Source organism: Parambassis ranga, chromosome 15 (assembly GCF_900634625.1).
Source record: "Parambassis ranga chromosome 15, fParRan2.1, whole genome shotgun sequence".
NCBI lineage: Eukaryota > Metazoa > Chordata > Actinopteri > Ambassidae > Parambassis > Parambassis ranga.
In genome coordinates, this window is record NC_041035.1 from 17618047 (window position 1) to 17639009 (window position 20963).

The 20963-nt window shown below is 41.3% G+C and overlaps 1 protein-coding gene across 1 annotated transcript in view; it reads right to left on the minus strand.

The window, feature by feature from the left end:
* arid4b (AT-rich interaction domain 4B) overlaps positions 1-20735 on the minus strand; it is a 33025-nt gene extending 12290 nt beyond the window's left edge. The window contains 9 exon segments of the mRNA XM_028422998.1: positions 1372-1451; positions 2647-2788; positions 4708-4799; positions 5174-5253; positions 6111-6201; positions 6557-6622; positions 9986-10096; positions 18252-18300; positions 20507-20735. Of these exon segments, the coding sequence (XP_028278799.1) occupies positions 1372-1451; positions 2647-2788; positions 4708-4799; positions 5174-5253; positions 6111-6201; positions 6557-6622; positions 9986-10096; positions 18252-18257 (668 nt within the window). The 5' untranslated portion in view covers positions 18258-18300; positions 20507-20735.
* Between the last annotated feature and the right edge of the window lie 228 nt (positions 20736-20963).

Below are 20963 nucleotides of genomic sequence, written 5' to 3' on the forward strand. Positions count from 1 at the left end.
GAACACACTGACCCCGGCACTGTGCTGCAGAGGTCACATACCTTATGGATGTGACCTCACTTTAAAAAAAACAAATCACACTGAGAGCAGCAAGTTAGAATAACCAGATAATAGCAGCCACTATAAATAAAAGCAGAATAACAAACTATGAAAAGTGTGTGTATGGAAAAAACAAAGTACAGTCGGAAAAGATGTAGCACTGTAGCATTAACAAGAAGAGGATGAGATCTCAGCAATAATTAAATGATTAACTTAAAATGTTTTGTTCCATCTCGGAATCACATAAATCTTCCTTCAAAAGCCTGCGATCAAACAAAAGGAGACATGCTTCACCACACATACACGCAGAACAATTATGATACACACTTTCTATTTGTTATTCCATCCACACAAACGCAGAAACTATTGGAGGAAAACAAACCTAAAAATCTCATTAACAACGACCGATTTTCTAACTTCTTACATTGCTGTTTCTTTCACCCACTCCTGTTCATTTTAGTGAAATCACAATTCAAAACAAACAGAGAGAAAAAACATGATGATAGTATTTGTAAGAAAATCCATCAAAAGGCACCCTGGTCAGAGAGGAAGTAGTTCACAAGTGTATGACTTCCACTTTTGCACTGATTTATCATTTCTTATCTCTATAATCAGCTCAGCCCTTCACCTGACTATTAGCCAAAGTACAAGTGATAAGACTTCCCGTGCTTCTTCAGCGGCAGATTAGGGGGTCACGCTGATGACTTACACAGGATATCTACTACAAAACGCATCAAGGCTGCTCTGTCATCAGTGGAATTCAAACAGACAGAAAAGTAGCAAACAGCAGATTCATTTATGTTGAGTGGGGGCTGCTTCTACCCACATACAGAAAGACTGCAGTAACAACCCACAGGCTGAGTGCAGGACTTCTACTTTCTCTTTTCAACAGACAAAACAACCCGCATGTGTGGTTGCATGCCGACGGCAGGCAGGCTGCAGGGAAGCTACACCACCTACAGTAACTTACAGCCTTTAGGACAAATAAAACAACAGCCCAGCACGGCCATGGCAGGCACACAGCATCCTGCTGAGAGGTTTCAAAAGCTGAGCTGATATTTCTTTAACTCCAGTTCATCCTTTTTAATTACACAAGATGAAGATCAGACAAAACTACATCACAATAAAAACAAACATGTGTGAATGTTGTATATGAACAATGTATGTCTTTTTGGATTAATGACCTTTGTTTACTCTTATGTATATTAATACACAAGTAGCTGAACGCATTAATCAGTCATTACATCAGGATGATGCTAATAATCATTTGAGTAACCCAGATTGACGCAACGTGGTTCAAATGTGTCTTTCGGCACATTATTAATGACTCACAATTTTCCATCCTTGAAAGAGCGGACGAAGATGTTGTCCTTCTTCACCGTCATGTCTTCGTGGCAGTCTGGAGAGATGACCTTGTTGCACAGAAACAAGAGACAGTCAAAAGGTCAGATGAAGCAGTACTCTGTGTCTGTGTGTGTGTGACAGTAAAGAGAAAATGGGTGTCAGAAGGGTGAGTGTGACTGAAGTAGTAGGAAAAGGCCACACTATTGATTGATTACAAAACATGCTGCTTATGAAACAAACCAGCAGGAGTCATGAAGAAAGATGAGTGTGGGGTGTGTACTGTGTAGTAGCCAGTGCTGCTGCTGCTGCTGGCTGGAGTTAATAAGCACAACAGTGAGAGCTGCTTCACTGCCAGGGTCGAACCCAGAGGAAGCAGCACTGCCATTACAGAGATCTTATTTCCTCCATGGCTCTGCCTGCTTGCTTCGGCTCTTGGCTTACAGGGTGGATGTTTTTTTACACTATGACTCACATTTGGTCTGTGATAGCATTTTGTCCTGTGACACATATTACTGTGGTGTCAATGCAAACACCCTGCTGACATATGCAGACTTGTTTCTTCCAACTTTATGTTTAACTAGACCCCTCGACAGCACAGAGCAACGCTTTCTCTGTTGCATGAGACATCTACCAGTGTACTACTCCACCCCTCTGCCATACGGCCACAGCGTAAACACTGACAGGCAGCTGTGTGATGTGCTTCTCTGAACTGACACAAGGAGGCAGCATGGAGCTCAGTCAACAGCCAGCCAAGAACAACAGGCGTCCTGGAGGCGGGGCGCTGCTGACTACATAGTTAAAGGGACAGCTTTCCCCACCCTCTGCCGGTCTCCCTGCTCTACTTGTAATGCTTAGGCAAACAAACAAGGCCTGTCACCATTTCATTGTGTGCTAACAGTAATTGAGAGTTAAGTGAGGGTGTAAAGAATTGGATTGAAAAAGACTGAAAACACTGATGTTCATGATGCGTTGGTGCACGTCATATTTTTTCCTTTCAGAATAAAAAGAGGGTTTTATTTCCTGAAACTCTAAAGTAGTCTGGCACTACTGCAAACAGAAATCATCTGCAACAACATGCATATTACAACATTTCATGGTAAGTAAATACTAATGTAATAACATAATCCTGCTGAGCGCTGAGGTTACATAAGGAGGCATTTTGATGAAATGGCACAATGTTGTGACTGTGCAGGAAGACCAGCAGCAGTGTTGCCTGTTTCCTTACAGTGATGAAGCAAAAGGGAAGGGAAACTATGAGCTCACCAGCGCAGGATACCACGTAGTCTTCTTCTTGTCCCCTGTGGCAACCCCCTCCACACACACCACCTTGCCAAACAGATCTTCATTCTGCCGCTGATCGCTCTCCTCTTCTTCACTGGAGGAGGATGACAATTCCTCCTCTTGGCTATGGGAAGGAAGATAACAGTTTGCTCAACACCACAGAAAGGTACAGTGGCCATACAGATGTCCAGAAACACTTTTTTTATATGTTTCGATAATAAAAAACAGCCTACTGACAACTCCACTGCTTCAGAGTAATGTATTCACTTTTGCAGAAAACACCTCCATGTCAGTAAAATAGTTTGTTTCCAGAAACCAACTTATCCTCCTTTGTACACAAAGAACAGTGGTGCTGTATAAAATGAGGAAAACCGTCATGAATGGCTCCACATAGCATGTTCATTATGTATATTAATGAGCTGAAAAGTGTGGGTCTCTTGGTAAAAGGCAGACAAAGGATATCTTTACATTTAACTGCTGTTCAGCTGGAAAAGCATCTCCATGGCACAACAAACCCTCTGTGAACCTTGTAGTCTTATCATTATGTAGCACAGTGAGACACAGGGCTCGCTCTGCTGATGAGCTCACTCATTAGGATCAGTGTATTGACGAGCCGGCTCACTCTCTGCAGTCTGCCAGTCTTCCTGATGCTGAGGCAGAGCCCTGACTGCGGCCAGCAGACAGACAGCCATGTCTCTGAGTGATCATGAAAGCAGCACCAGTAGGCAAACACATCCTCTATCCTCTTTTCTGCCTCACTAGGCCAGCTCTGAGCACAACTCCATGTATATACACACCAAAAAAAAAAGTATCTGGCACGACTCACAAGCAGTAAATCAGCCCGGCTGCTACAAGTACTACAACAACAAAAACAACTAAGCTGTGAATCAACGTCAGAAACAAAGCACTCTAACTGCTCAATTGCAGTGTTTATTAAACATATAATGACTCTTGTTGAAAGTATGTTTGAAAGTTGCCATTCTTTTATTGCTTTACCACAAAAAAGGCACCGTAGACCAAACACACTTATCCCAACAGTAGGAGGGTTGGCTTAGCTTTCCAAACAAGCAGCTTTACTCTTCCTAATTATTGGTCAATTAATGTAGCATGGTCACTGTTTAAGTCAGCTGATCATGCATACTGTCATCAGGAAGAACTGTGTGCTAAGCTAATAGGCAGCTAGCTATGACTGCACATTTAGGATACACATGAGAGAACTGTATTATCTCCTTGAACGCTCAATTACTTGAGCATTTTGGGCCAAATGCCAAAGTCTCTGTGCTCCCACAGCCAATGCATATTCAGGTGACAGATAATTATATATATTAAGGCCAGAACATCCCTGCTTCTTTGCTTTTCAGTAATCCCAATCTCTACTATAATGCTAATCCCTGTAATTCATGAGTTGAAATACAATTAGTACATGAGGAGACAACAAGTCCAAGGTGCTAAAGTGCCGCTGGGACCTTTTGAGTCAATATTGCATCAACGTTTGGAGTAATATTGACTTTTCTTTTTTGGCCACTGCAGGGGGTGTCGGAGAAAAAGATAATGTAGCCAAATGTCCTCTTTATAACACAGAGGAGGCACAATCATAGCCAGCACCAAAGAACCCTCAGCAGTTCCTATTCCCAAATGAAAACCCTGCTGTCTCACAGGAGCAGGCACATTAGAGCATGAAACACCCACTGGAACATTTGAGTCAAAAGAGTAGAGAAAACGAAGATAACATTGAGCAGAACCGTGCCATACTCATGCTGCCGTTCCAGCATGCATGCACACACAGGGGCCCAGCATGATTAAGGAGCTGGAGGAGGCGAGTACGCTCTCCTCTTCCAGGCCTCGGGGGCTCTTTATGAGGAGATGGAGATGAGAGTAAATCTTTCATTTCAACTGCTGTCAGCATACTCAGAATGGGAGAGCCTGCTCCTGATGACTGTAGATCGGTACAGAAAATCCCTCTCCACCAGTACCACAGACCTCAAATATATTAAGTTTGCTATGAGCCCTGCAGGGCATAAAAAGGCAGAGGACAGTACTTACATTGGGTTTGATCGGCGGCCGCGGTTGCCCTTCTTGCCGATGACAGGTGTGCCAAAGTGCTCTGGGTTGGTGAGAGGGAGTCTGTCGAGTGTCTGCAGAGGAGACAACACCAAAGAGCCTCGGTGTCACTTTGACAGACGGATTTACACAGCATTACACCTTGAATTCTCTTCATGGGATTTTATCAGTTACAAATGGATTCACTCAGCAAAGGAGACATGGTTTATACTTGACGGCCTTGCTGCAGTATCATTTGCATTTTTCCTGGAAATATTTCACAGCATAACTTCTAAATTCCAACATGAACCCATTCTAAAGCAGTGTATAAATGTACGCCCAAAGGAGACTGTTTGTAGGGAATACATACATTTATATATATACATACATATAAATCCCAAATGAGCATAGTTTTCCTGCTTAGCTGAGATGAAGCTGTTATAAAACTGCAGGACAGTGCTATACTTGCCTCACTCTCTGCAAAGTGACGCGCTCCTTTCAGGCAAAGAGAGGAACGCCTCAGGGTCTTCTCATCACCATCGTCAAACACTGCAGAGATGAGACAAACTATTAGGCTGCTGTATGTAGGCCAGGAGTCCACCAACACACACACACACACATCACATCACACTCGGACATACATTAGCTCCTGTCATGGTTACGAAATGTCTTCTTTGCTTTATGATACGCTGAAAACAAATTATGTTTGTGACATAGTTGTGTTAGCTAAAGCTTCAAAAAATCCTCTGCTTTATAGAGTAAACAGCAAAATGGAGATTTGTAGTTTTGAAGTAACTTTTTGAAATAATAAGAAATATCAACACTACATATAATAATAATAAAACAGTGCCTGAAGCCACACTAGGTGGCAACAATGAGGTGAAACAAATGAGGTAACATTGATTTTTTTGTTTGTTTTCCTGTCAGTGAATGAAAAGAAGAATAAAATGTTCCAAGATAAGTGTTTTCCAGACACAGAGAGCCCTGTGGGTGCTCTTCATGATGAACAGCTGCTGAGAGACTACAGACACGAGTGGCTTACTATACACTGTGTGCTCAAGATTAACTAGCACTGTAACAAGTCCTCCTGACAGAATTAGTTATTTAAAAAAAAAACAATTTTAACAATAATATTGGTCTAAATCATAACCTTTACAAATCCTAGAGTTAATCTCTTAAAGGTATATAAATGTTAATAAACCATGTGACTAAGCATGTGTGTTCCATCTGCTCTGTCTGTTCTGAGGAATCTATCGTAGTCCGTTATTGCAACATCTTGAAAGATAATGCTAAGGCAAACAAAAATACAATTTCAATGGTGCACAAACATCCTTTTTACAAGCTGGCTGAAAGGACAGTGTACAAGTCTCTAAGCGAGGAGGAAAAGCACTTCGTTATTGACTTACCAACAGTATATATACTAGCATCGGTCAGCTTATTGATTGTGGCTTCCTGGTAAACTCCATCCTGATTCTTCACCTCTACAACAGCACCCACCTGTAGGACGGATACACTGCTGTTACTTGGCACTTCCATATGCTGCTTAATATTTTCTAATGACAAATCTAATGATGTGTTAGCAAGTAATAAGATGGCCATACTGCTGCTACAACAAAATCTAATTGACTGTAATTAAATTGCAGAGCTAAAGCTTCACTGCCTGATGCTCTGCTGTTTCTACAATCACTATAAAAAAAGAGGAGCGCTGATCGAAAGGAAACAAAGCTAAAAAAAAAATGTAATCTGAACTTTGAACAAAAGGGATACACTGCTCATGGTTTGAGCCATAAAACGTACAACAATGAGAGTGTCATTAAATGCACCAGCCTCCTTCCATGCCTTCCTGCCTTACCTTTAGAGGCCCTTTGATGTTTTCATCGTGAACCTCAGCCGTGGACAGATCTGGTTTAAAGGTCACCTGGGAAAACAGGAAAGCAAAACCAAAGGAGAATCACTAATGAGAATAAACAAACAAAAACCTCCCAAAAGACCTGACCAGGCCACATCAATCATCCCGATCACAGAGGCAGCATATCCCCACGTACACTGCCGGGCTTTTACACAACACTCGACAGGTCTGATATAACAGTACACTAGTTCTACTTGTTACCAAGTGGGCAATACATGTGTGAATATTTATTACTGTGGATTGTTTCCGGTGTTGCCGAGTACCAGTCCGTATGGCAACTGTGCTGCATCTGCTGACACCAACTGGGGTGGATATCTGTTGTGACTGTTAAGGCTACACTGACCATCCCCCACTTCCCCCTCTGCTTCAGCTGGCCCACCTAAGTGAGCCATAGCAGATCATAATCTGATCATGCTGTGGTAATCTTGCATCTGCATGGTAACCTGGCTTGCACTGTGACAGAATAGACCACACACATTTTACTGTCATATCTTTTTCAAGGGGCCCATCATGTGAAAACATTTCAAAGTAGCCGGAAGCACAGCAACAGTTTAGCATTACAAATGCCCCTCCCTGCTTGACAAATCAAAATACTCACGAGCTTCCTTCTCTGATTCCTGGAGGAAATTAAAGTATCATTTTTGAGAGCATGTACAAGTGACATGGCTTCACTTTTATCAACCGTGATTTGGTTTAGAATCAACAGGGTAAGAAAAAAAGAAACGAGGCCTGCAGGTAGCAAATTCAGACAACGCTCGTGAGTCAGTTTCAAGCAGAAACAAGTCTCACTGTGAGCCCACAATCAAAACGATGAATGAAAGAAATGCACACTGCCAAAAATGTGTTGCATTTTCAAGTCAGAAAATAAGAAAGAAAAGGGAATAAAAAGCTTTCGGAGGCAGCATTTCTTCAGTGATGAAGATGGTAACATTCCTGCTCAGTGGAATAAAGGATCCTCTTTCCTCACACAGGAGGCTTTACTCCTCACAGACAGGCTGTCCTCAGCTAGAGAGCATCAACACCTGGCCACCGTGACAACCTTCTAACTGCGAGCCGGGTATCTGCAGTAACTGTAACTATATACACAAACTACGAAGTCACTTAGATTTGATAACAGATCATTTGTCTGACACAGCAACTCCTCGGAGACACGACATTTAAAAACATTGAAAATCATAGGCTGTATTTCCCTCTAAATAGCAACATGATTTGAACTTTAGTCTTAATTTATTCAAGCAAATGTGTGCAACCAGAGACCTCGGCTGTATGTGTGTGACAGCTCAGCTAAAACCCAACAGACTGCAGTTGTTTCATTTATTTGGAATCTGTATTTTCTGCTCCTGTCGCTTCAAATTAGTTAAGCCTTATACTGCTCTGATTTTACATGTGGTTTACTTCATTATTATTCTAATGAGTAATGTGGTTAAGAGATTTCAGCTGAAAATTAGCCTATTGGAACTGGCACATTACTGACTGTGAATTGTAAGTGCAACAAACTACATGCAGTTAGCTAGTATTCCAGTAAGGTGACATTTTTCTTCATGTGAACATTGTCCAACCCCTCTGTCTGCATCCTCACAGCCTTTGGCCTCTGTGAATATATTTCTGCATTAAAGGTAGGGTAGGAGATTTCATTCTGATGCACTTTTTGTTGAATTAGTGTAACTTCTCTTTACAATCCGATAGCAACCAATTAGTTCGGCAGTTTCGCTTTAAACCAATCTGACTGACTCTCACTGAGTTTTCAAAATCTCCTACCCTACCTTTAACAGAGTTTCAAGGTAGTGCTCAACTGTTCAAATTTAAGTTTCCAGAAAAAAGTGCAATCCTAAAAACTGTGGTCAGCTAGCACTCACAGCACTAGCAAATGTTTGATAAGGATTATAGCTTCTACAGCACTGTCTGCAGCACATGTGAAAGACCAGGCATCACAGCTTGATGCATTTTAGGACAATTACAGCAAACACCGAATGCCATGTCTTGTCCTTGTGTGTGTGTGTGTGTGTTGCATCCTCCAGTAATTTTTGTATAAATGTAAAATGTACTATACATGCATAACACTCTAGATCTGTTGTAAACGCCTACTCTCTGGCAGTGCTTGTTATGGTGCAGTAAGATTAGTCCGACTGCTCATACGTGTGTTGAACCTCTCACAGTGAGTGGCACTGACATGGTGCTAAATGATTTTTTACAGGTCCTCTCATGCAGATCATCATCATAAAATAAAAATGTCACGCAGATCTTTTTTACTCAAAAGGAACCAGCACTGTATGCTGCAGCCATTGGCTTTGTTAAACAAGCAGACAGGGATTAATGAACCAAAGAGCTACAGAGGAATTCATTATGGTGGAATATTCAGACTCACAACAACCGCTGAATAATTGCCATGTTTCAACATTTGTGTAACAGAGCTCACATTCACATCGCAGCTACCCAAAAACAAACCCCACACTCAGCCAATTAGTATGGTAATTAATTTATGAGTCGAGACTGTCCTATTAGCTTAATATTAGCCCACATTATTTAAGCTTTGAACATCACATGATCTACTTTGTCAGATTGTTTGTCCCTGTCCAGGAGACAAAAAGGCACGTCACTTGATGATTTCAGCTGGTATGACAGAATAGCGTAACATCACTGCTCTTTTGTCTCTTCCAGGGGGAACTACAGTGCATTGACACAGTGAAAAAGCCAGCATCCAATCTTTGTTCCACCCACACACTCCAGCAGAACGAGAGACAAGCGATCTGTCTCTATTGTATTATCCAGATGCTCCGGCCCCACTGGGAAATGAGATACTGTACTACGTGTATCAGGCAATGCCTTCATCAGCGCAGTATAAAAGCAAATGGAGACAGCAGTGGCACTGTCCCCGCCAAAAAGCACGGATGCAGTGGTTGACAAGGACGCCTGAGGATGTGATGGGTACCTGGTGAGCTAGGCCAGACCTTGCATCTGTCACAACTGGGACCCTGATCAGTGTTTCGAATGTATGAGCAGTACTAACAATGTAAAGCAGGTGGCAGAGCCTCCGTGGGTGATCAACACAGCTGGATTTTTTGAGACAAAAATCACTTAATTACGCTCTAATCCTAGTTTGATTATGGCTGGCTCTAATATGTAATTCACCTTCTAATCATTCCAACAATCCAGTCTCTAAAAGGAACATTTTGAAGAATATCTTTTAAACGTTGCCATCTCCAAACTGACAGCTCTGATTGTACAATAAAGCAGAGCTGTGTGATCGTGATCATCATTCACACAAAGACAGATGCCACTCGCTCAGCCGCAATCCCCTTCATACACAGCACACACACAGACAGACAATTAATTTTTAATGTTGGATCATGAGCACTTTGTAATATGACTTACCTTGGCCTTGACTAGTCTCTTGGCAGTCTTAATCTTGGCTTCACAGAAAGCCCCTCGGTATTTGGCGCTTACATCCGTCCCTACTGTCAGGTAAGGGGGCTCCTCCAGAGTCTGAAGAAATAAAGCAGCAAAAAAAGAAGTGAGTTCAAAGCCTTGTGATATGTTTTTATATATATATAGCTTCCTGACACAGGTGTATTCTCAAAGCTAGGGCACGAAGAGACACATACAAGCGTAACGCAGTTGAGGCCAGCACCACAAAAACCCACCCGGCTCAGTGATTCATCCATGGAAAACACATACCATCTGCTCTGGGTATTGGAAAACAAGCCTCTGAGGGAGCAAACAAAAAGGCCACTTCACTACGGCTTTGAGGACTACAAAAAAGAAGCTATCCGAAACACATAGCACCATCTTGTGTCATCGCTGGATGTTTATCAAACCTTTTCTCCCCCTTCAAGAACAGATTTGCAGAGGCTAGGGTACACAGAGAAAACTGAATTTGTCTGTGTGGAAAGGGGGGGGGGTGATGATGTTTGTGGTTCATGTAGTATGGAGAGGAATTTACAGAGGGTGTTTTATGAAGACTTGAGAAATGGCCTAATCCAACACTGGTATATTTAGACATGTTTCCAGAATAAGGCCCAAAGTGGGCCACAGTCCCTGCTACATCTACAAGCAAGAGTGACTTTAGAAAAAAAAACAGCAGCCCTTCTTCACTACAAATCTGCCTTCAAATCATCTTTCTCTGAATGAAAGTGCATCAATACCCAGCGGAATGAGCACACTCAGTAGTAACAAGAACAATTTACCACCACGCTCAGTAAAAAATTCACAATAAAAGATAGTTTTGTAATTTTTTTATTTGGTCCTTGTGCCTTTTAAATTTCATACTACAAGCTCAGAGTAGAGAACTCCATTTTTCTCTTTAATTTTCTGCACTTTGAGAGATACAAACCAAATAAATAAACTGTGGGGGCTGTTCATAACAGTTGTTCATTGTTCCCATGAGGAGAGCACAGAGAGTACAGGGCTAAAAACTACACCAGCGGTTAGCAGCACTTGAAGCGATGAAGAGGAACTAATCACTGACACCAGCTGCTGTAGGCCTCTGTGGCACATACTTATGTCATTTTACTAGACCAACGTCAAAACAATACATTACAACACTGATCTGCTCTAATCAGGGTGTTTAACCCATTGGGCCCCGAGTACACCATCTGACAAAATGACCTATTGCCTTTGTGTAAACACTATCTTAACATATTGAGGTAACCAAAACCTGGGGTGACATGAATAAAATAAACAGGTTTATGAAGGTGTTCCATATTCACGTTGTGAATCAGATGAGCTGAGCACAGCTGCTGCAGGGACGAACACACAGAAAACAGCTTTGCCTCCTTTTCAACGTTTTGCAGGTGCACAATGTGTCTTAAGTACTAACACTGGTTGAATGCTGCTTTTGAGTGTGTGCAATTTGCTCAGAGGAGGTTCCTGCTACCATCTCAGTCTGGCTAAGCAACATTATGAAAACAAACGGGAAACAATTAGAGAAATGATGTGACAGAGGCTACATTTTCACAGTTTTAATTACGTCTATTGGTTTTAATGTGCTCCTGGGTTAGAAATAGCAGCCCAGCTGTATCAGGAGGGGATCTGTTTATGTTTGGTTAGATTAAACAATAGGTCAGTGGCTCGGTTAGTGGGTTTCATCTGAACAAGTCGCCAGCTAAAGAGGAGAAGGGTATCAATGCCATGCCAAACAGAACAGGGGAAACATAGACAGCCTCACAACTGCTGAATGCTAACAACAAACCACATGAACAGAGAACACACATGTAGTAATGGGGAAATTAATTACCTTATTTACATTTGTAAGGGTGAACTCATAGCTCAGCAATCCTGGTCCAAATAATAACATTCTTCTTTGGTCTGAGTCAACCAAATTAAAAGGTGTGAACAATCCTCCAAAACTCACAATAATAACATAATTACTCCGAGTCATTGCTGCAATGCTAATAATCCAAAAAATGAAATTAATAAATAAAACTATTTCACATCTTTCCTTTCATTACAACTAAATAAAACTATTTCATGATTTCTACTTCCACAACACCTACAGCAGTGAAAACATGTTGGTCTGACTACAAAGCAAAAAACAAGCAAACAGGTGTTACAGTAATAGCCAGGTAATTTTTAATTCAGGAGAACTCAAATCTGTCTCCAAAAGGAACGCTCCGCTTGATATCAAAGCCGACACAGTCTGTGCACCTAAAATAAAAATGTTTGGTTGCTAAGTGTAATCTAATTTGTTAGGGGTGAACCATATGTTGACTTAAAAGTAGTAAATGTGGGATTTTTATCATACAGTTACACACTTATGCCCACATTTATGAGGTTCATTAAAAAGGACACGCAATTAAAAGACCTCTAGCAGCAAAGGTCAGGTCTACCAAAAGCAATATAAAATAAAAATATAAAGAAGCACGTTAATGGACTGTCAAACTGTAACTTCTGCTTGTCACTGTCAAACCAGGACAGGGTGCCTCACCTCCCAGTGTCTCTGGGATTCTGACAGATGGGATTCAGGGCCCAGAGTCCAGTGCTCTTCAGCCTTCCCACCTCTCAGATAAACACCTCATTAGTCTTTAGTGCAGTCTGGCCTGAGCATCGGCTGCCCTAGCCAACACCGAGTTTACATGACGCTGCAGCCATTTCACTGGCAGACCAACTCTTGTCAGTCACGGCTGCAACACAAAGCCCGACTGCTGCTGTCTGCTCCTCTTTCATACCAACACTAGTCTCCTTTTGCTCCCTCTGCTCTCAGCTGGTTTTCAAAAGTGGAGTCATAGTTGGGAGTTAGACAGGGCAGCTTGGGTTATCTTGACAGCTGTGGCAGCCAAATGTCCGCAACCTAACAAGGCAGCAGTAATAACACACTACTGAGGACTGAATTACACTTGTCATGCTCACATGCCTACACAAATAGAGAACAGTTTGTTGCCTTCCACTGATAAACCCCCCACCTCCCAGTATTCTACTAAAACTATGACAGAAGATTCCATTCCTAGGATTAGATTGTTATTTAGCCTACAGCTGTCTGGAAAAACAGACTACTTTTTTTTTTATTTTCACTGCTTCTGCCAGTGCTAAATGACGGACAATGTTTTCCCCTGCTCAGAAGAACAACTAATCAAGATGACTAAGCTCAGGGAGGCGGAATTCCTGTGCCTCTGGGATGTATAACATCCTCTCGCCGACTTAAAATAACGTCAGGGGCCTAATAAACTGCTCTCATCTAAAATGTATCCATTAAAATGAGTATTTATTACTTCACATCAGCTACTACATGCAAAAAACAGCAGCAATACAATGGAGACCAGCTTTCTGGATATTCAGCTAAGTGCTACTGATGTTGAAAACACTCTCCTGGCACATGTGCTTGATTAAACACATACAAATATGACTTGGCATGAGGGTGGACAAAACACACCTGCAGCTGGCGTTTAAGGACTTAAGCTCAGCACCTCCATTAAAGTAAGGAGGTCACATCTGACGGAAAACATACATCACCCTTATACCCATAAGCCCCCACAGAACATGCAAAGAAATCTGAATTCATTTCAGCTTTACCAAAACAAAACTTCCTGGGGTGACACAGGCAGCAGCAAAATGAGATCAGTTTCTGCCCAATAAAAGAATCTCAGGTCATGAAAAATTTAGCAGCAGCCTCTGTGGTTGCTGCTGCTTATAGTGCAGTTCTTGGACAGCCTGAGTTACGACAGCATTTTTAATTCCACATCTCAGGAAAAAAGGCACTTCCTATCAAACTATCCAAAATGTTAAAGTTGCAGTACTGAAGGCTCGGTTTAGCAGACTACATGTGAAGTTACTGCATTGCAATTATTAGCCAAACTCAGTATTCATGTATGTTTGTGTGCTTTAATTTGCACTAGAATGCATTATGATGCATGCTCATATTCAGTTGTACCAGGAAAGTATGACCTAACGCTCAAATTAAAATTAACACACAACAAACTGATTACACTAATTTTAAGAATTGCAGTGAATTAGTGTCTGCATTGACCAAACCAAAATGTGTACATCCGGCGATTATGCAGCATTATTGAAATATAATAAACAATGGTTTTTGACCCAATATATTGTGCCATAATGAATAGGCCTGTAGGGCGAACAAAGGAACATGCAAGAGGCATGCAGGGAAGAATTAAGCTGCCTCCCAGCCTAGCTCACACGTACAATAATCCTGCTGTGAATCACCTCTTTGTCCAAACCAGAGTCACCGCAATTCCAGTGACTGGTGCTTCAGCAGGAGTTGCCTTGGCAATGCCATGGCAGCTTTAAACAAGAGAAAAACTACAGTCTTAGTACCATTGTTTCTGCACCTATTGCTCAAAATATAGGGCAGTCAACAGCATGACCAACAATTAACCAACTATTCTTTATTAAGTGTATGGAATTCAGCATCCGAATTAAGATTAACAATATTTAGATGGAGTTAATTCACTGATCCATACATTGTCTTGACCAAATATATGTCCATGGTGAACTTGTTTTTTGATACTGCAACCTCAGTATGGCATTTACATGTTAATTTTGTACTAATATTTTATTTTCTACGGCTTCATCACTCAACACTGAAGCAATACTAAAATCTTTACCTGCAGAATAACAGAGTGGAAAAGTTTCCTCTTCACATTAAGTATATATTTTACAGCTCTACAGATAGCCTTATTACATATTTAGCACATCCCTATTCACCTTTCAAGTTTTATTTCAACAAAGTAATTTGTTACCAGACAGGGACACATTAGGAAGTCTAGAGTATCAGACCTGCTGAGGTCTTCCTCCCAAATGCATAAATATGTGTCATATTAGCCCAGCATCACATGTCATTAATCATCACTGTGGCAGCTGAAACCTCTCTAACTCAATAAAACAGGCTTTGCTCTCACACAAAATCAATTTTATTACAAACGGCTTTGATCAAAAGCTGTGTGGACAATCACTGTTTAACGCAAAAGACCAACTGTGACCAGCAACTGAAATTAAAAGGACCACTCAGCTGATATGAAAAAGTTTACAAGCCACAGATTTAAAAAAAAAAGATCCTAGATTCCTCATAGTACAATTCAATATGATCTATCTTTAGACCTCCCCTGCCTCTTTAGTAAACCCTCACACATCCATGTTTTGTTTTAAGTTACAAAATTTGAAGATAGGTTATTAAAAAAATACATGGAAGGCTTTTTTCCCCAGAGAAGACCTTAGGAAACTGTTTGCATATGCTAGAAGGTGCTCCAAATTAACTAAGACTCCAACGCCAACAAAGTCATACAGACAAGTCAAGGTCTTGTCTGTTGGTAATTTTTGGCCACTTATTGAAAGCACAGCTGTTACGGGACATAGTTATAATTTTATAAATGAATGGATGTCAGATGTATGTCATGGTAATGTTAAGAGTGTGCTTGAATTTGCAATGGTAAAACACCTAATCTGACCCTGAACTGCAGCTAGGCCACCAGAGTCACAAAGAATGCGGAAACCAGAGTGCACCAACCAGATTACATAATGTAAGGGCTTTCTGTATTCCGGCTTACGCAAAAGGCCTTTGTGTGATATTAAGAATTCAAACATAAAACACATTTGAAGAAGCTTTTAATGTTCAGAGCAATTTATCCAGCAAAGAGTGTTAAGCACTGTGTACAGCTGCTGAGGAAAGGCTGTGACATGAAATGCGAAAAGTGTACATAATGAAAAATTGGCCTAGTTACAGAGCAATTTACAGTTGAGCAGATGCTCCTACACAGAGCAGTGAATTAAGTGAGCACTCCTCCAACATCAATAGAGCCTGAAAACTTAAAGAGTACGAGGAAAACAGCAAATGACGCATCATTAAACTAAAAAAAAAAAACGTCAACGTGACAACGTCATTGAGAAAACGCAAGTGTAAAACATACAACAACAAAAAACATCATCTAATATAAGCCTCCAGCTGGCTTGGACAACAGCAACAACAACAAAATGGTGATAGGCACCAACAGCAACACCTTTAATTATTTTTCATATTATTATATTATTCAAACAGGAAAACGGAAAGCAGAGCTTGCCTAAGGTGTGGATTAGGTGATATCTGTGAGTCATATTATTGAAATGTACTCCTAATCATGGCAATCAGAATTCCACTGCCTTCCTGTGACACAAACAATTCATTACATAATCTCAACAAACCATCCAGTAGTTTACGTCAGCATTACACGAAGGACGAGTATGAAACGGTTTGGACGAAAGACGAAACCTGCCGCGGTTCCTTCCCTCACATGAAAGGTAATTAGTTTCACATGCCATAATGCTTTTGGTTTCTTTTTAATTGGATACTTTGATAGACTGTTGACATGTCTATTAGTGGGTGGTGGTATAGTGTGATTAGTCACAATAAGCAGAACCCCATTAGGGGGTAAAGTGACAGACTACAAATCATTACCGAAGCAGCTTTTAATGTGTCCACCACCACTTGTCAAAGTGTTCACATTTTCTACTTGCTCTATTTTCTTTTTTCGCCACAATGCTTTTATGCTAAATATCACAGTGGCCATGAGGGCCCAACGGACTGCCACTTTCATGAAAATGAACAAAATGCCAACACAGTTAAAAAGCCTCTTTGCCAATTTGACATCATATGAGCAACACAAGCAAACACAGAAATGCACAGTAGCATTTCCAAGGATCTTTAACAGCAGCTGGGGAACACCTGTTTGATGCTTTTTGTCTTTTAAGGCGACTGAAGTGCACCAGTCCTTGCTAGCGCTGGAAATTATTTTTGTTTTTTTTCCTTTTTAACATATTTTGGCTTTTGTTTATTATTAGCTTACCAATTCAAGTGATCTAATGGGGTCCCACATTTTAGTGACCCTGAAAACATTTTATTTTGTTTACACGACTTTCCAACAGTTCAAAATTTGGTTGTGTTGTGAAAAGATAGACTACTTTATTGATCCCGCAGGGGGAATGGGGGAAATTGTTACTAAATTATTTATAATATATTAGGGCTGTGTATTGGCAAGAATCTGGTGATACGATACATATCACAATACACGTCACAATACAATACGATATACGATATATCCCGATACTGTAACAAAGGCGGTATATATTGCGATTTTATATATATATATATATATATATATATATATATATATATATATATATATATATATATATATATATATATATATATATATATATATATATTTTTAAGAGTATGGAAAGCCTCATCTGAATACTAGTAATACATATTTCACAAGAACAAAATGTTTAATTATAATTACTTTAATTATAAGAAGATTGCAGAATGCAACTGTATCTCACATTCAAGTTGTTTTTATGCTGAAAGAGACAAGCGTGCACCACAAAAGTAAGATGTTGAAATTATTATTAATAATAAATAAAAAATCGAATTGGCCACAACTTAAATCGATACCAGTATCTCCAAATAAAAAAAATTGCGATATTTCACAGAATCGATTTTTTCTTACACCCCTATAATATATATATAAATGAAAAAATGTGCATGTATAAATCTCTTTCCAAAGCCCTTGTACATTAATTTAAAAGTGAAATAACTCACATGCTAACAAATGGCAAGTTAAGACACCAAAGCCTGAAGGCACAACAACAATCAAACTGTGATCCACTCAAACTCCAGGATTAAATAACATATTTTCCAAACAACACTGACAGCTTAGTTTCTGACTATTTCATAAATCCCACGGCTCATTTGCTCTGTTTATACTTCTATACATGCATTACACACCTTTAGCACACATTTATCACAGCACATCCAGACCACAGCTCAGGATATATTCAACAACAAAGCATATCAGCAGGAACGACAGTTCACAGTTTGTGTTTGCAAATACAACCGAAGCCACTGGAAACTCAATATCACGCATATCAAAAAGATTTATTACTCTGGCCTCTGCCCGGGCATACTTTCTTCTCTGTGTTCCAACAAGACTTTAAAAAATTACATGCTGCAATTATTGACACTAGAAAAACAAATGGGATGAAGCATATCAAATAACATGTAATGTGTGTTAAATTAATCAAGTTAAAGCTTGTTTATATAATATCTGAATGAGCTACACAAGTAGTAGTGAGCTCACTGTGGGTTCCCTGTGGTGTTGAACACATGCACACACACAAAAAAAAATGAATGAATGAATGAATGAATGAATGAACATACCTTCATCTCTCTATGAGTCCTCTAGGTGCCCAGTGTAAAGAAAGACAGTCTGAAAACAGAGGGGGGAAGAAGCTGTTAGGCATTACAGAGAGTGCCAACTTCAGTCTGCCACAACAAGACACGATTATGTTATGATGACATCACTTCTTCTGCTACACTGCTGGATGCCATGAAAAAAGCTGGGCGGCAGACACACACACACACACACACTTTTTACATGGCTTGGAAAGAAACAGTTTGCAAAGGCTGCAGTGTCTTTAACTCTGATTTGTTCAAGATGGGTAAAAGGGGAAAGAGAAGGGTGTGTGTGTGTGTGCTGAGCTTTAGAGCCACATTCCCCCTCCTTAAAAAATGTGTTGCAAAGTAAACCGTGGAAGGCTGATCACTCATTCGCAGAGCCCTCAAAGCCGTTTATGTAATGCCCTGTGTACTGCTGTCAGTCAGTCAGTCAGTCAGTCAACCAGCCTGCGAAGGGCGAGAAAGACAGACTTCCTCTGCACATATGCACGGATAATATCGCCGTTTAAGGTGAAGTGGTGGCCGCTGAGTGTGTGTGTGTGCCGCACGGTGCTCAGCTCTCTGGCAGCGTGGTGGTGGTGGTGGTGGTGTTGGTGTGCCTGCCGTCTGCACCAACACTACAGCAGAGGGGTGACGCCATTTCTGTAGCTGATAGTCGGCTTAAAAAAGAGAACACTTCCGCGCACAAACACCGCGGATTGCGGGGACGTGTAGCAGCAAATTCACCTGCCCATGTCAGAGCCATTTCTCTCTTGGGGGGCGGGTGGGGAGTGGGGGTTTTGTTTTGCAGGAAAACTGCTCAGAGACCGTTCATTTTCGTTTCGCGACTCTCTCTCTCTCTCTCTCCCCCCACCATGTCTCGGTGCGCCGCTCTCTCTCTCTGCAGAGAGAGAGTACACTCGACAGCAAAAATAGAGCGATAATAACACTGCTAACGGGGCACAGCCACCAAATCAGACCCCTACAGAAACGTCATAATAAAGACGTGTCGCAGTGAAGTTGAACTAAGTGAGGATGCGTGGTGCAAGCCGATTTTGAAAAGTCACTTTCTTTCTTTAGTTCTTCACAAAATGTTCCTAGTTATCGACTAGTCTGGCATTTCGCTGACTGTTCACTGAGTGAGGTTTGCTCCTGACAAAGAAACAAGTCGACGGATCGGTTCGCAACAAGGTCAAGCTCGAGGAAAGACTTTGCAGCGCATCCACATCGTCTTCATTCCACCACCAACCACCACCAACCACCACAAACATTGTTTTATTGTTTTAACCAGAAGACAAGGTCGCAGCCCTCAATTCGTGGCTCTCGGTCGCGGAGAACACAATGTCATCCGCCCCAGACTGCTCGCCACACCAAGCCGCTGCAAGTGACTGACTGATCACCACCACCACCACCAAAAATACAGACTCGATTGTCTTTCGCCCTCCTTAAAGCGTCGAGCCCATTTAAACCCTCAGTTTGTCTGAGGCGTTGTTGGCAGTTACGGAAATGTACAAAAATTACTGGTCACGCACACACACAACATTGGGAATAACTCCTCTTTAGTAGAGGGGAAAATAGTCCACCTCGGATCTGATCAAACGGTTGAGCTGCTTCATACAAGGTAGCCCATCTGGTCCATCCTACACTGGAACAAGTCAATCGTTTGCAGCTAACGATAGTGTTTGCAAAAAAAACAAAAAAAAACGCCTGACAGCGCAGTTTACCTGTTAAACACCGTTTGATCGCTGGTCAACAAATCACATCCTGCAGCGATGTCAAAGCTTGTACAAGTCGCACAATTGTTTCGCCGTCGTAATATCACTTTTGACGGAACACCATGACAGGCGCTGCTCGACGACGACAACCTCCCCGAGGATTCCTCCGCTCAACACAACACTACACAACACTCCGCTTGCTTGTACCTCCAGCAGCAGCAGCAGCAGCAGCAGCACACTTGAAACTATTCCACCTCGGAGTGGCATAACCTTTCGGCAGTGTGCTCATCAGCTTAATTTGGCTAGCTGCAGCATAACTTTGTTATCGAGCTAACCAAGTTTTTTGTCCTCAGTCGTCAGCTTTTTTTCGCCATCCAGCCGCCCAATTCATTCATTCAACCCAGACCACCCCTAAACATAACACTGCTTTAGTTAACAAGTTAGCTAACGTCAAGGATGGCTTGGTAGCAGCAGGGAAGCAAGCTAGTAACAAAAAAAAATGTTCAAAATAGCGATGGCTTTGACGAACAAAAGCAGGCTTACCTCTGCTGTCAAGTTGAGAAACACTCGTGTTTTTCGACGAAAGTGAATTAGTAATCCATAGGAACATTTATGTAAAAAAAATTGACAGGTTTTAACGTCGTCTGTTGGCCCCCGGTTGATGTTGGATGCGGATGGGTAAAAGTCGTTTTCGCAGAGAGCTGCTGTTTGCCTTGTTGAGTAGCTCCTCTAGCCTAGCTCTTTCTGTGATCACAACGCCCCCCCCGCCTCCTGAGAATGATTGACAGACCTGTTAAGTCCCGCCTCTGTCAAAACTACGCTCTTCCATAGGTTGTCAGCGTAAAGAGGAAATCCTTAACAGCATGTGATTGGTTGAGCTGGGAGAAAAATATCTATGGTAAAGTGTGTGAGTAATCCTACTGGGTGGTTGTCACAATACAGAGAGAAAAAAAAAAAATCATGAAAAACTACAACCCCCAGTACTGGGAACACAATAGTG